The sequence below is a fragment of the Petromyzon marinus genome, chromosome 61, assembly GCF_048934315.1.
Source record: "Petromyzon marinus isolate PM22_M1 ecotype Great Lakes invasive population chromosome 61, UKy_Petmar_22M1.pri1.0, whole genome shotgun sequence".
Lineage (NCBI taxonomy): Eukaryota > Metazoa > Chordata > Hyperoartia > Petromyzontiformes > Petromyzontidae > Petromyzon > Petromyzon marinus.
In genome coordinates this window covers 8221683-8232959 of record NC_133727.1, presented here as the reverse complement: position 1 = coordinate 8232959, position 11277 = coordinate 8221683, and the positions used below count along the sequence as shown (strand labels likewise).

Genomic DNA, 11277 nt, shown 5'->3' with positions numbered 1-11277 from the left:
AAATCACGACGTTTCGGGCGCAACACAAGCGTCCTTCTTCAGGTGGGACAACCACAGCCAGAAACAATTGCTGAAGTGGGCAAAAAAGGGCTGTTGTAACAAGAGGCTATATAGGTAAGAGAATGGGGGGGGCAAGGGGGGAGAGCAAAAGAGGGGGGGTGTGGGGTAGGGGAAGTGGGGTGCTGCAAGAGGGATTAAAGGGGCGAGCACGGCAAAATGCCGGGGGGGGGGGGGGAAGTGAGCGGGGCTGGGAGTGGGAGGCTGAAGAAGCTGGAGATGCGGAAATGAAGGCAACAATAAAGAACTTAAGGTTTTACCTGGTTAATAACATCCTTCTAGATTGGAGTGTTACAGGCTGCTGCGGGGCTACATTGTGGGCAATAGAGGACAATGCAGTGACACAAATTGTTTTACTCTTCTTAATGCTCCCATGTCTGTGCTCCCCCACCTTTGACAACGCGTACTGACCACCACGGTTAAGTACGGTAAAACCACCCCACGACCCGCATGACATGGGGCAACCCTCATCCAGCAGTGGATTGACTTAACGAGCTGTGCATGTTCAACTCAAATATCTGAGTTTGTGAAGTGTCTTATATTAAGATTCTGTGTTGTTTTGGCTGGACATGATAATCGCTCATGTCCCTTCTCCACCCGTAGGGCATTGACTCTGGCATTCCCTGAGGTCCGATTCCACATGGACAGTGAAACCCACGACCCGATCGACCTGCAGACCAAGGAACTCAAGTGAGTCTCGTCAACAAGACACCTCCCATGACTGCAATCCGACTGTTGTGCAGATCTCTCTATCAGAATCAAAATATATATGTTTCTACTGGAAGAATCCGATGAGCTATAAAGCTCTTTTTTCACAGATGTCCAGTTGGGGCATGTCACAACGTTACAACAACAAACAATACAAGCACACGTTAGGATTGCAAAGTATTGGAAAGGTAAACAAATAACTTAAACAAATATACAAATAAAACTAAACTAAGTAAAACCCTGACCACAAATGATAGCTGAACAAAGTGGCTTATCACGTGGGAAATTTATTATCAGCAAAATAATCTAAGATAAAGATTCTTGACCCTTGTGATTGATGTGTTGTGGTGGCGGAAACTGGTGTGTGTACACAGCAAGACCAACTCGATGGTGGAGGAGTTCATGTTGCTCGCCAACATCTCCGTGGCGGAGCGCATCGTAGGCGAATTCCTCGAGTGTGCGCTGCTCCGACGCCACCCGGCGCTTCCACCTTCCAACTACGACATCTTGGTGAAGGCGGCGAAATCAAAGGTAGAGTTATAATCCCTTTTAACGACCACCCTTGTTAACTAATCGCTTAACAACGGGCCTCCATAGAGCTCAATGTGTAGGCTTAACCGACCATTTCCCTGTTAACGACGGGCTGTTGTAGGTACAGTAAATATGAATTAATGCCACGTAGAAGGGAAACAATAAAATAATACAAATATAAAACAATAAAATTCTCACGACGTTTCGACTGCAACACAAGCAATCATCATCAGGTGTGAAAACCACAACAAGAAAATTTGAAAGTAAGTGGCAGTTATTTTTAACGTTAGCACCACGGAGAGAGATTTGACAGTTTGTTCAGATGTACGAGTCCATCTATGTTCGGAAAAGAGGAGGGGGGAGACGAAAAATAATGGATGCGTTCTGAAAGCCACCTTAAGCGTGATCAATCAATTAAGACCCGAAATGGTTTATCAAATCTCTCTGCGTGGTGCTAACGTTAAAATATCCGCCACTTTTATCACATTTTCTTGTTGTGGTTTTCACACCTGATGATGATTGATTGTGTTGCAGTCGAAACGTCGTGAGAATTTTATTGTTTTATATTTGTATTATTTTATTGTTTCCCTTCTACGTGAATTTACCGAAAGAACCAAGAATATGAATCCCTGCAGTCACGAAAGCTTTAAATCAAAATGAATTAATGCATTTATTAACAGTGTTTATTTTAATATGATGTGTTTATAATGTTAGTATCTTTATGTATTAATATCCATTGTTTAAATATTATAAAGTACGTTTTTTGTGTGAACAAGGGAAACTTTCGATGCTATCGGAACGAATTAAGCTTTTAACACGTATTTCCTATACTCGCTTAATGACCAAATCCTTTAATGCTCGGGTTCGTGGAACCAATTACCGTCTTTAAGAGGGGTTCTACTGTCTCTAGATTGCTGTTAACCTTCCTTCAATATCATCCCCCTCGCAAGGAATTGCTCGTTTCCCAGCTACTCCACAGAAATAAGCAACAAAAAACCATCACGATAAATGTAGTACTGTCTTTAATTTTAGATCAATTCCAGCACTGAAATGTTGAAATATCAGGTCGACTTATTGTGATGAACATTATGCTCAAAATGGGTGGGAATGTGCTACCCCCTACTGTGAAGCAGAGGTGTCTTGAAACGATGTCAGTATTGGCCTGAGCGAGCAATTGCAGGGCTGCACCTTTTACCTTTATCTTGAGATGTAGCCGTATAGTTTCCACTCGCCCTTAGAGGCAGAACAACTCAAAAGGTGTGACGAACCACAGACAACGCTGGAAGGCAGCCAGACACTGTGCCAGATGTAGATTAATCCACTTGCTGTACTGCCTTCTCCTGGCAAGCCAGGTTATGGAAACCTGAATGCCTACAGGAAGTGCACTGAATAACGTTTTCTTTCCAATACACCACAACCCTTGCTGCTTCCCCAGCACTGAACTACAAGCCACGTGCGGGATAGTCACCTCACAAACGCCGATGTGCCCGATTTTTTTGCGCAGAACATCGAGATCCAGGTGGACTCGGCTAAGGCGTTGGCCGAGTCCCTGGACCGGGCGGCGGTGCCAGGAGCGCCACCATACCTCAACACTCTGCTGCGCATCCTGGCCACGCGCTGCATGATGCAGGCCATCTACTTCTGCTCCGGCATGGAGCCCGACACCCACCACTACGGGCTCGCCACCGCCATCTACACCCACTTCACGTCGCCCATTCGACGGTGACGTGCTCTGGCGTCAGGCACACGCGTTAAATCGACCTTCGCGATTATTGAGGGGACTATGTTGTTGTGTTGGTGTGGTCTGGGACTGTGCTGCCTTTCCCAAGTTTAGGAATTGATTTATTAATTGATGTACTTATGCAATGTTAATTTGTCATTATGGCACACCTCCGATTAGCACGATTGGCTACGTACGGTGCAAATGAAGTTCAGCATACAACTTGTATATCTTTTTTCTATTATTTACTTTTAGTGATTTGTTTACCTTTTCTATTCTTAGCACGCCTATCATTTACCTACTGGACGTCTGTCAAAAATAGCTTTTATCGCGAATCAGATTTCTCCAGGATAAAGATTCAGATTTTGACTTATTTTTCTAAAAGGTCCTATAAACGGGAAGTTTGGCCAATTCCTTAAATGGTTGTTTGGCTTGTGTTGGAGAAAAACTAGAGGATCCGGAGAACACCAACGCCTACAAGGAGGGTGACAGTGTTCCACGTGCAGAATCAAGAATCCATTGCCGTGTTGCAGCGGCGGCCAAAAGTGAATTGCAATACTGCCATGGATCGCTAACGATTTTGTTGTGGATCTTAAATAAGAACACAGATATCAGCAGGCAGCAATTTGCGTTACATCTGATGACAAATAAAAAATCCTCAACAAAGAATTAAATTCATACATTAACAAAGATAATTTCCACCAGCAGATGGTGCTAGAACGTGGTATGTCCAGAGTACAGTATTCTATCACAGCGTTAAATCCATCTAAGTAATTGTTTGCGTAGCTTTCTGGTGGATCGTGAAACCCGCTGAGATCCACCAGAATGAATCGCGGTGCTTGGTGGATTAATACCGCTGCTCCGTTGGCATCTCGTGGCCTAACCGCAGCCTGTATCTACTGTAAATTTAATCTTCATATTAAATAGAGGCTACAACAAATGTGAATATTGTTGTTGTTGTTGTCTCCCTGTACTGTTACAGATACTCGGATGTGATTGTGCACCGGCTGCTGGCCGTGTGCGTGGGCGCCGACCCCACGTACCCGGCGCTCACCGACAAGCAGAAGCAGCAGCAGCTCTGCAACAACCTCAACTACCGCCACAAGATGGCGCAGTACGCCCAACGCTCGTCTGTAGCTTTCCACACGCAGGTGGGAGGCGGAAGTGTGGGCCACGTGGAGCTTGCACGGCGTGTGCTTAGGCACCTGATAATGCGTCCATTCGTCTCTTGAAAACCATTTTTAAGGTCACGAAAGCCGGCATCGTATTGTGCGTGTAGTAAGAATAAATTGTTTTGTATTCGCACGCTTACGTGTGGTGGTGCTGTGGCTGTACTGGTTGGCTACACTTGACATTGCTTTTCAGCATTCTTCTGTGTTTGCTGAAAAACCTAGTCACTTGGCACATTTGCCCATGATGTGACAACTTTATTTGATTGGCTCTGTCAGGTGATGGAGGATTATAGTCAATACAATTGACATTGTACCTTCACGATTGAACTCAAAATAATCCCCATGACATGATGCCAATAGCACAACTGGAATAAATTAGCGGGGGGATGCAGAAAAATACCTTAAATTTTGTTAAATAATTATGGGCTTGGTAAGTGATGCACGTGTGTCTGCTCTTGGCCATGTAGCGGTGATTAACGGCTGTTGTTGTTGTGGTCTCAGTTGTCCTTCAAGAGCAAGGGAGTGGTGAGCGAAGAGGGCTTCGTGCTGTTTGTGCGCCGTGGTGGTGCTCATTCCCAAGTACGGCTTGAAGGGGACGGTTTTCTTTGACTCCAAAGATCTGAAGCTCAGCGTTACCTTCGACGAGGAGGTAGGGCATGTGTTCACTTAACCGGGAGGCATTGGCATTTCCCGAACGGCTGAATTCTGCATTTAAACCCAGGACTGACTTAATGCACTGGGACCCAAGCCCCCTGACCATCTCTCTACGATTAGGGTTCTATCAGACACACAGACACTTGGTTTAAGGTGGAAGAACGCAGTGAGATACGAAGCTCCGTTTTTTTTGCCATTTGGCAGTGTGGACTATTACAGAGGAAGCTACACCGGTGGATACATTAGAGCCGGATGGCTCACAGGGCTATACCAAAATACACTGAAACTGAATTAAATGATGTAAATGCGTTTCAAATATAAAACGGTCACAATTAAATATGCTTTTAAAATAACTGCCATGACGGAGCCCGTATTGTCACGGAGAGGACATCACATTAAAAATACAGTAAAATCCCTCAGATCCGGAAGAATTATAGAGAAAATCTAATGCTTTCTGTAAACAATGATAAACTCGAAGGGCAGAAAAGTACTTGTAGAATAAAAACAAATGAGGGAAATAGTAGTTGATGCAAAAAGTGATCTCTAGATGGCAAAAAGCACGTTTGTGACCAGTGGATCCGGTCCTTTCCAGCATGCCTTGCATGCCGCATTACATTGTCGCTCTGCGTGGATAATGCACACAGCCTAATTTGGACCAGAAGCTCAAAAGGATCAACATTTGCAGCCATATTTTAGGTATGTTCTTAACTGCAATTGTACACTCCATATAACCTAAGGGGGGTTGCATCTACTCCTTAATGATGGCCAAATAAGGCTTCAAAATTCCTTGGCTGGCCCGCACATCACGATCCCTCGGTTGGTTTGGTCATTGCAGCCATCGGCTTCTCATGCCTGGTTTTCAGCTCGCGGTGAGGTGGCCCAAGCGGTATTGCATTCGCTGTGTGTTGTGGAGGTTTGCGTTTCAAACTCGGTGGCCACTCCGGTTAATACTGTGGTGTGTATTAAGCGTAAAATATTTACAGGCCATCCGCTTTAACAGTGGACGTAAAAAGATCCTGTAACGTTATTCGTGTGCCAGCATCATGGTCCAAGGTTGGCAAATTACATGCAAATTACTTATTTGGGGAGCACATATCAATCGTTCGCCTCCTTTTACAAAAAACGTAGCAGTGACCTTGAATGCAAACGTTTTGAGAATCAGTGAGGCTTTTCTGAGTGACCCATGTAATTGTATGAATAATAACGTTGGGTTTACGTCAATCCGTGCTTGTATGCAGGGCACTTGGCAGAGAGCAGTCAGCGGTAGTGTAGCGGTTAGCGTTCTGTGCTATGATCCTGGCGACTTGGGTTCGATTCCTTCGCACGGTCAACACCAGTGATGATTATCTGAACCGGTCCTGGGCCTCCCCTAGGTTGACTCGGAACTCAATTGAATGCCTGGTGCGGTGTGTAAACATCGCCACTGGGGAGACAAAGGCGGCCGGGCATGGCGACGGCGACCCACCTCCTTGTGTGCCGTGCCGGCCTTCATCTGTGCTCCTCGCCAACAGCACTTGCCCCAACAGTCTGTTAAGGCTACATTGGAGATATGTCTTTGTGTTTTGTGTAGGGCCCCACGCTGTGCGTGGAGGGCATCGCGCTGAACATGTTCGACCGCGTGTGCGTGCGCGTGTCGCTGGATTCGTCCAACCTGCAGCACCAGCGGATCCGCATGCACCTCGTCCGCCCGGAGGTACTCACCGTGCGGCGCGACGCGCAACCTCGGAATACCACCGATTTGTATTGTGACCATGCTGCTGTTGCTGCTTGCTGCGCCAGCAGTAGTGCACAAAAAACAAACGCTCGCCGCATCGGAACGTCAGCGGGCCGAAAATTAATGACACAAGCCACAGCATAGCGCTTGTTGCCATGCAACCCAAACTGTGGGACCGTATAGTAAACCCAGAGAGACACAGAGATACATAGGAGATACAGAGAGACCCATTATGATTCCTAGAGGTTCATAGAGACTCATACAGATACATAGCAGTGCATTAAAAACAAGCTACTGTACGATTGTGGCCATGCAACCCAAACTATGGACCACATTTTACACCACTGTCTGTTGTCCTATACCTCCTGTAACTGGCAAATTGGATATAACGTGATGATGAATGTATGAAGGAACGCATTTTTTGTATAACGCGGATCCGAACTGGATTTAACTCGGTTGAATGAATGGAACTACGTCGCGCGAGTAGGAATAAGCGGTTGTAACGGCTGCCTCGGCGTAGCATCACACAAGGCGGGATGCTGCTGGATGCTTCTAGATGCTACCCACGTTCCTTAGTCTTTGTTCAGCCTGTGTTACGCATCTCACGCGTTATTGCGGACTGCGTTTTACCCCATATAATATATATTATTTATTATATCACGATTTTTCCAAAACGCGGTGTTCTTGAGGTACGCAACTACCGTATTATAGAACAGACTGTATATCCAAAGACTATGGGACACTATCCCTACCTATATCAGTTGTGACTGTCCGTGTGTTTAAATCCAGCTTGAAAATGTCGTTATTAATTGGCTTTTCCTGGATTCTGATTGGTTATTACTGTGAGGGGAATCATTATGATTAGCTTTTATTGCATTTTGCATGCTGTGTAAAGTGTCAGTATCACTGTCATTATTGTTATTATCGGCTTTTACTTTATTTCTATTGGCTTGTATCTATACTTGAGTAGTTTTTTAATGTTCAGTGCTTTTTTGAGATATTTCGATATGCAAGGTGCTGTATAAAATAGATTTTTATTATGGCCCTAGTTCATTGCACAAGAAGGGCCATTATCTGAAACGTGACCTATTTAAATGATCGTTAGAGGCAGTTGTTGATGAATGCGAGTTCTCAAGATACCAAGCTAAGTCAGGGTGTGGGAGCCTTGGTAGATATCAGATTTCTTAACAAAACTCCATGAGTCTGTTCTGCATGGGTTTCCTCCGGGTTCTCTGGTTTCCTCCCATATCTAAAAATAAGCATGCGTTGAAACTGGTATTAAGGTACATCTTCTTTGGTTCTTTCGGTAAAGTCACGTAGAATGAGAATAATATATAAATATATAATAATATTGTGTTATTTTATTTTATCAATTTATTTTTTTATTCTCATTCTACGTGACTTTACCGAAAGAACCAAAGAAGATGAATCCTTGCAGTCACGAAAGCTTTAAATCGAAATATGGTATTAAGGTAGTTTACGTATCGCCATGGGCGGCAGGGTGGCACATTGGTAAACCCTTGCGTCTTGCAGCAAGAAAACTGGGTTTGATTCCCAACTAGAGTGTGTTACTGTGTGGAGTTGTCATCTTCTCTCCCCTGTTCCTCTAAAGTCTTCAGACTTGGCGAAGTTTTTCAGTGTTATTAAGTGTAATAATAACATATCACTTGTGTTGGAAATACTCACATGTGTGTGTGTGAGAGCATTGGTGTAGTGGTTAGCACGCTGCGCTATGAACCCGGCAACCCAATTCCCACTCACCGCCAACACCAATGAGGATTATCTGAACTGCTGTTTTGCCTACCCAAGGTCAACTCTTTCTTAAATGAGTACCTGGTGCAGTGTGTAAACATCAGCACTGGGGAGAGGTGTTGGCCACTTACCCCCTCGTGGGCCATGCCGCCTAACAGCAGCACAGTCTGTTAAAGGCTTATTTGGGTGACTATCTTTGTTGTACGTTTGTGCCATTTGTGTGTCCGCTGTCACAGATTCCAGGCTACAACCCTGCGGAGTCCACCCCATGGGGCTCGCCTTCTCCCCGGCCTAAGAAACCCAGACAGCACTAGTGTATCGTGGATGCGGTGTCAACAAGATGTCGGAGGAGGTGCATGAGTGGGCACACACTCTGGGTTTTACATCTGCAGAGTTAATTAAGTGTACATTGTGCTCGCAAGCAGAGGTGAACAATTGAAAAAAAAAGCAGTGGCGGTTATGAGAAATGCTACCCTGAAGTAACAGACGGTTTGCACTCTGAACTTGCAATCCAGAAGTCACCGGTTCTTCGTTCTCCTGTCGCAGCGGTTCAAATGGTAGCGCAATTTTTTTTTAATTTAGAATTTTTACCTTGCCAACCAGTACAATCAGCCAATGAAGGTGTATACGCGTCAAGATGTATGAAAGGTTTAGGATATCTTATGCCCCACTTCTTTGCCAGCCAAGACACTGACCCCCTTGTGAAGAAGGTGATTTCACAAAAATATTGGTTACTGAATCGGTGGTGTTTATTGACTAACGCAACAGTGTCCAACCCACAAAGCACTGTGATCCATTCTGGTATATCTCAACATGTTCCGTGATCTACCAGCAATATATGACCAACAGTTACCCGGATGGAATTAACCGACTAATAGAACACTGTAGACATGCCAAGTGCTAGTGCGATCTATTGGTTTAAAATATATATTATTAATCCATTAATTCTTAGTCGGGGATTTTGTTTTGCCATCTGCTATATCAAGAATTGCTTTATATTAGAGGTGTTTATTCCTATTTGTCCCGAGATCCACAATCAAAATCTTTTGCGATCATCCACCCATGGATCGCAATTCACATATCGGCTGCCACTGATCTAACAGTTGAAAACCAGTTTAACATGTAGGCTTTCGCGACCAATATCCATAACACAAGTTTTTTGGGTTAGATCGCGTAATAAATATTTAAATGTGTCGGTAAACCCGCCACCACCCGACACAGCCAATTCGAAAGGTTTGTCACATTAACAGAACGTGCCAATTCGTTACTAGTAACATCACACCGGTGTCTTGGAGAGCAAAGCCACAACATTTACAATCTGAGTACAATGTTTCACCAGTAATTACAACCAGCTTCATCAGGCGACAGCCAGATTCGTGGAGAATCCTCGTTCCTTAATGCGCATGCGTAATGTGTGTTGATTAACATATAAATAACCCAATCGGCAATGGATACCCATAGTAATATGCATTCATTGATTCCCCTCCCAATTCGCGAAAGAAGTGCTCACAAGTGATGGCTGTCGCCTGATGAAGCTAGTTAGTGCTGGCGAAATGTTGTACTTAGATTGTAAATGGTGTGGCTTTGCTCTCCAACACACTGGTGGACTGTACTAGTAACGAATTGACATGTTCTGTTTACGTGACAAACCTTACTAATTGGCTGTCGGGTGGTGGTGGGTTTTACAACACATTTATATATTTAAACGATCTAACCCATAAAACGTGTATTATAGTTGAAAACCTACAATTGTGCCAGGTTTGGCCTGTCGGAGTGGGCCATTAGGGTGGCCACTCGGAGGGCAAAGCTCTGGGGAATCCGAGCAAGAGCTTCGAAGTATGATTGTGCACGGTGATACCTGCAGGGGTCTCGTGATGGATGGCAAATGGAAGATTTTTTATCGCGAGAGGATTCCCTGCAAGGGATGTTAGGTTACTTATTATTGTGAGGATGCTATTTACTGTATGAAGGGGCAGCGGTCAGCTGCATAGAACATAGTATAAAATTACCCGAGCTGTTGCTGTTTAAATCGTCGGTTTAACGGAGAATTTCACCTCAGGTTTTTTTACACAGCTGCCCCACCCCTCATCGGACTCTGTGCAATCACACAAGGAATGTTTTTGGAAAAAATGTCGGTGTCAGAAAATTTTAAGGTTTAATCGTTTACAAATGCGCATTTCGTTACAGCTTCTCTTGTCCTTTAGACGTGCAAAGATAATTTCTGACAAAATATTGACACGTTTTCAAATTGTTTCGTAATTGGTTATAACTTTGCTCACGTATATACAGTACTTGGGCAATAATTCTGAGCTCCTGGAGTAGTGGTAAAGATTTAAGCGAGTTGATGTCTTTGCGACTTTGTGTAAATGTGTTTAACATTTTTTAGCTGAATCGTATATTTACAAGCATGTACACATGAGTTATACGCGTTTATATACAAAATTAAACCGATTTATTTTCCATGCATCTTCTGTTATTTTGGTTACTTTAAGTTACGTTTTCCACTACTGGATGAACATGTCGCCACGTGATGTTGGATGTCAGGTTTAGTTTGACCATACTTCACCATGCTGGTCACTGTTGGATGATAATAATGTCCACTTGCAATGCACCACCGCGCAGTATTCACTCGCCTTCGAATCGAGTCCTGCACCGCCGTTTCACATGCAAATTTGATTCTCAATCCCTGGGCCAACTTGCTCCTGATTAGCATGCGATTTGCCACATTTCGATCTCGGAGGTGATTAAATGCGCCGGCTTCCAGGCTTGTTGAGCCGCTCGGAGCCCAATTAACGAAAATTGTTGCCAAAGCAAAAGCGTGAGCTCGAATGTTTGTCCGTGTTCTTTTCAAACCACCAGTCGAACGCCGGCCTCTGCCCACTCCGACCGTGCGGAGGCCCTGGCCGTCGGGGAGGCCCTCATGGTGCCTCACGGCAAACGTGGGGCCCGGGTGGGCGCGTCGACGGTTG

General features: G+C 44.7%; 1 protein-coding gene across 1 annotated transcript; it reads left to right on the top strand.

Annotated features, from left to right (window-relative positions):
- The first annotated feature begins 1139 nt into the window (after nucleotides 1–1139).
- On the top strand, nucleotides 1140–3140 carry LOC142906002 (exosome complex exonuclease RRP44-like). The gene is made up of 2 exons (XM_076053370.1): nucleotides 1140–1296; nucleotides 2801–3140. Exons 1-2 carry the CDS (start codon nucleotides 1153–1155, stop codon nucleotides 3020–3022), a joined length of 366 nt encoding a protein of 121 aa, XP_075909485.1. The 5' UTR covers nucleotides 1140–1152; the 3' UTR covers nucleotides 3023–3140.
- Nucleotides 3141–11277: the final 8137 nt, after the last annotated feature.

What these genes read in the sequence shown, in the direction of transcription:
- LOC142906002 (XM_076053370.1), top strand. Translation starts at nt 1,153, where the DNA reads ATGGTGGAGGAGTTCATGTTGCTCGCCAACATCTCCGTGGCGGAGCGC. An exon ending in TGAAGGCGGCGAAATCAAAG is followed by an intron (nt 1,297 to 2,800) that starts GTAGAGTTATAA and finishes TTTTTTGCGCAG; the next exon opens with AACATCGAGATCCAGGTGGA.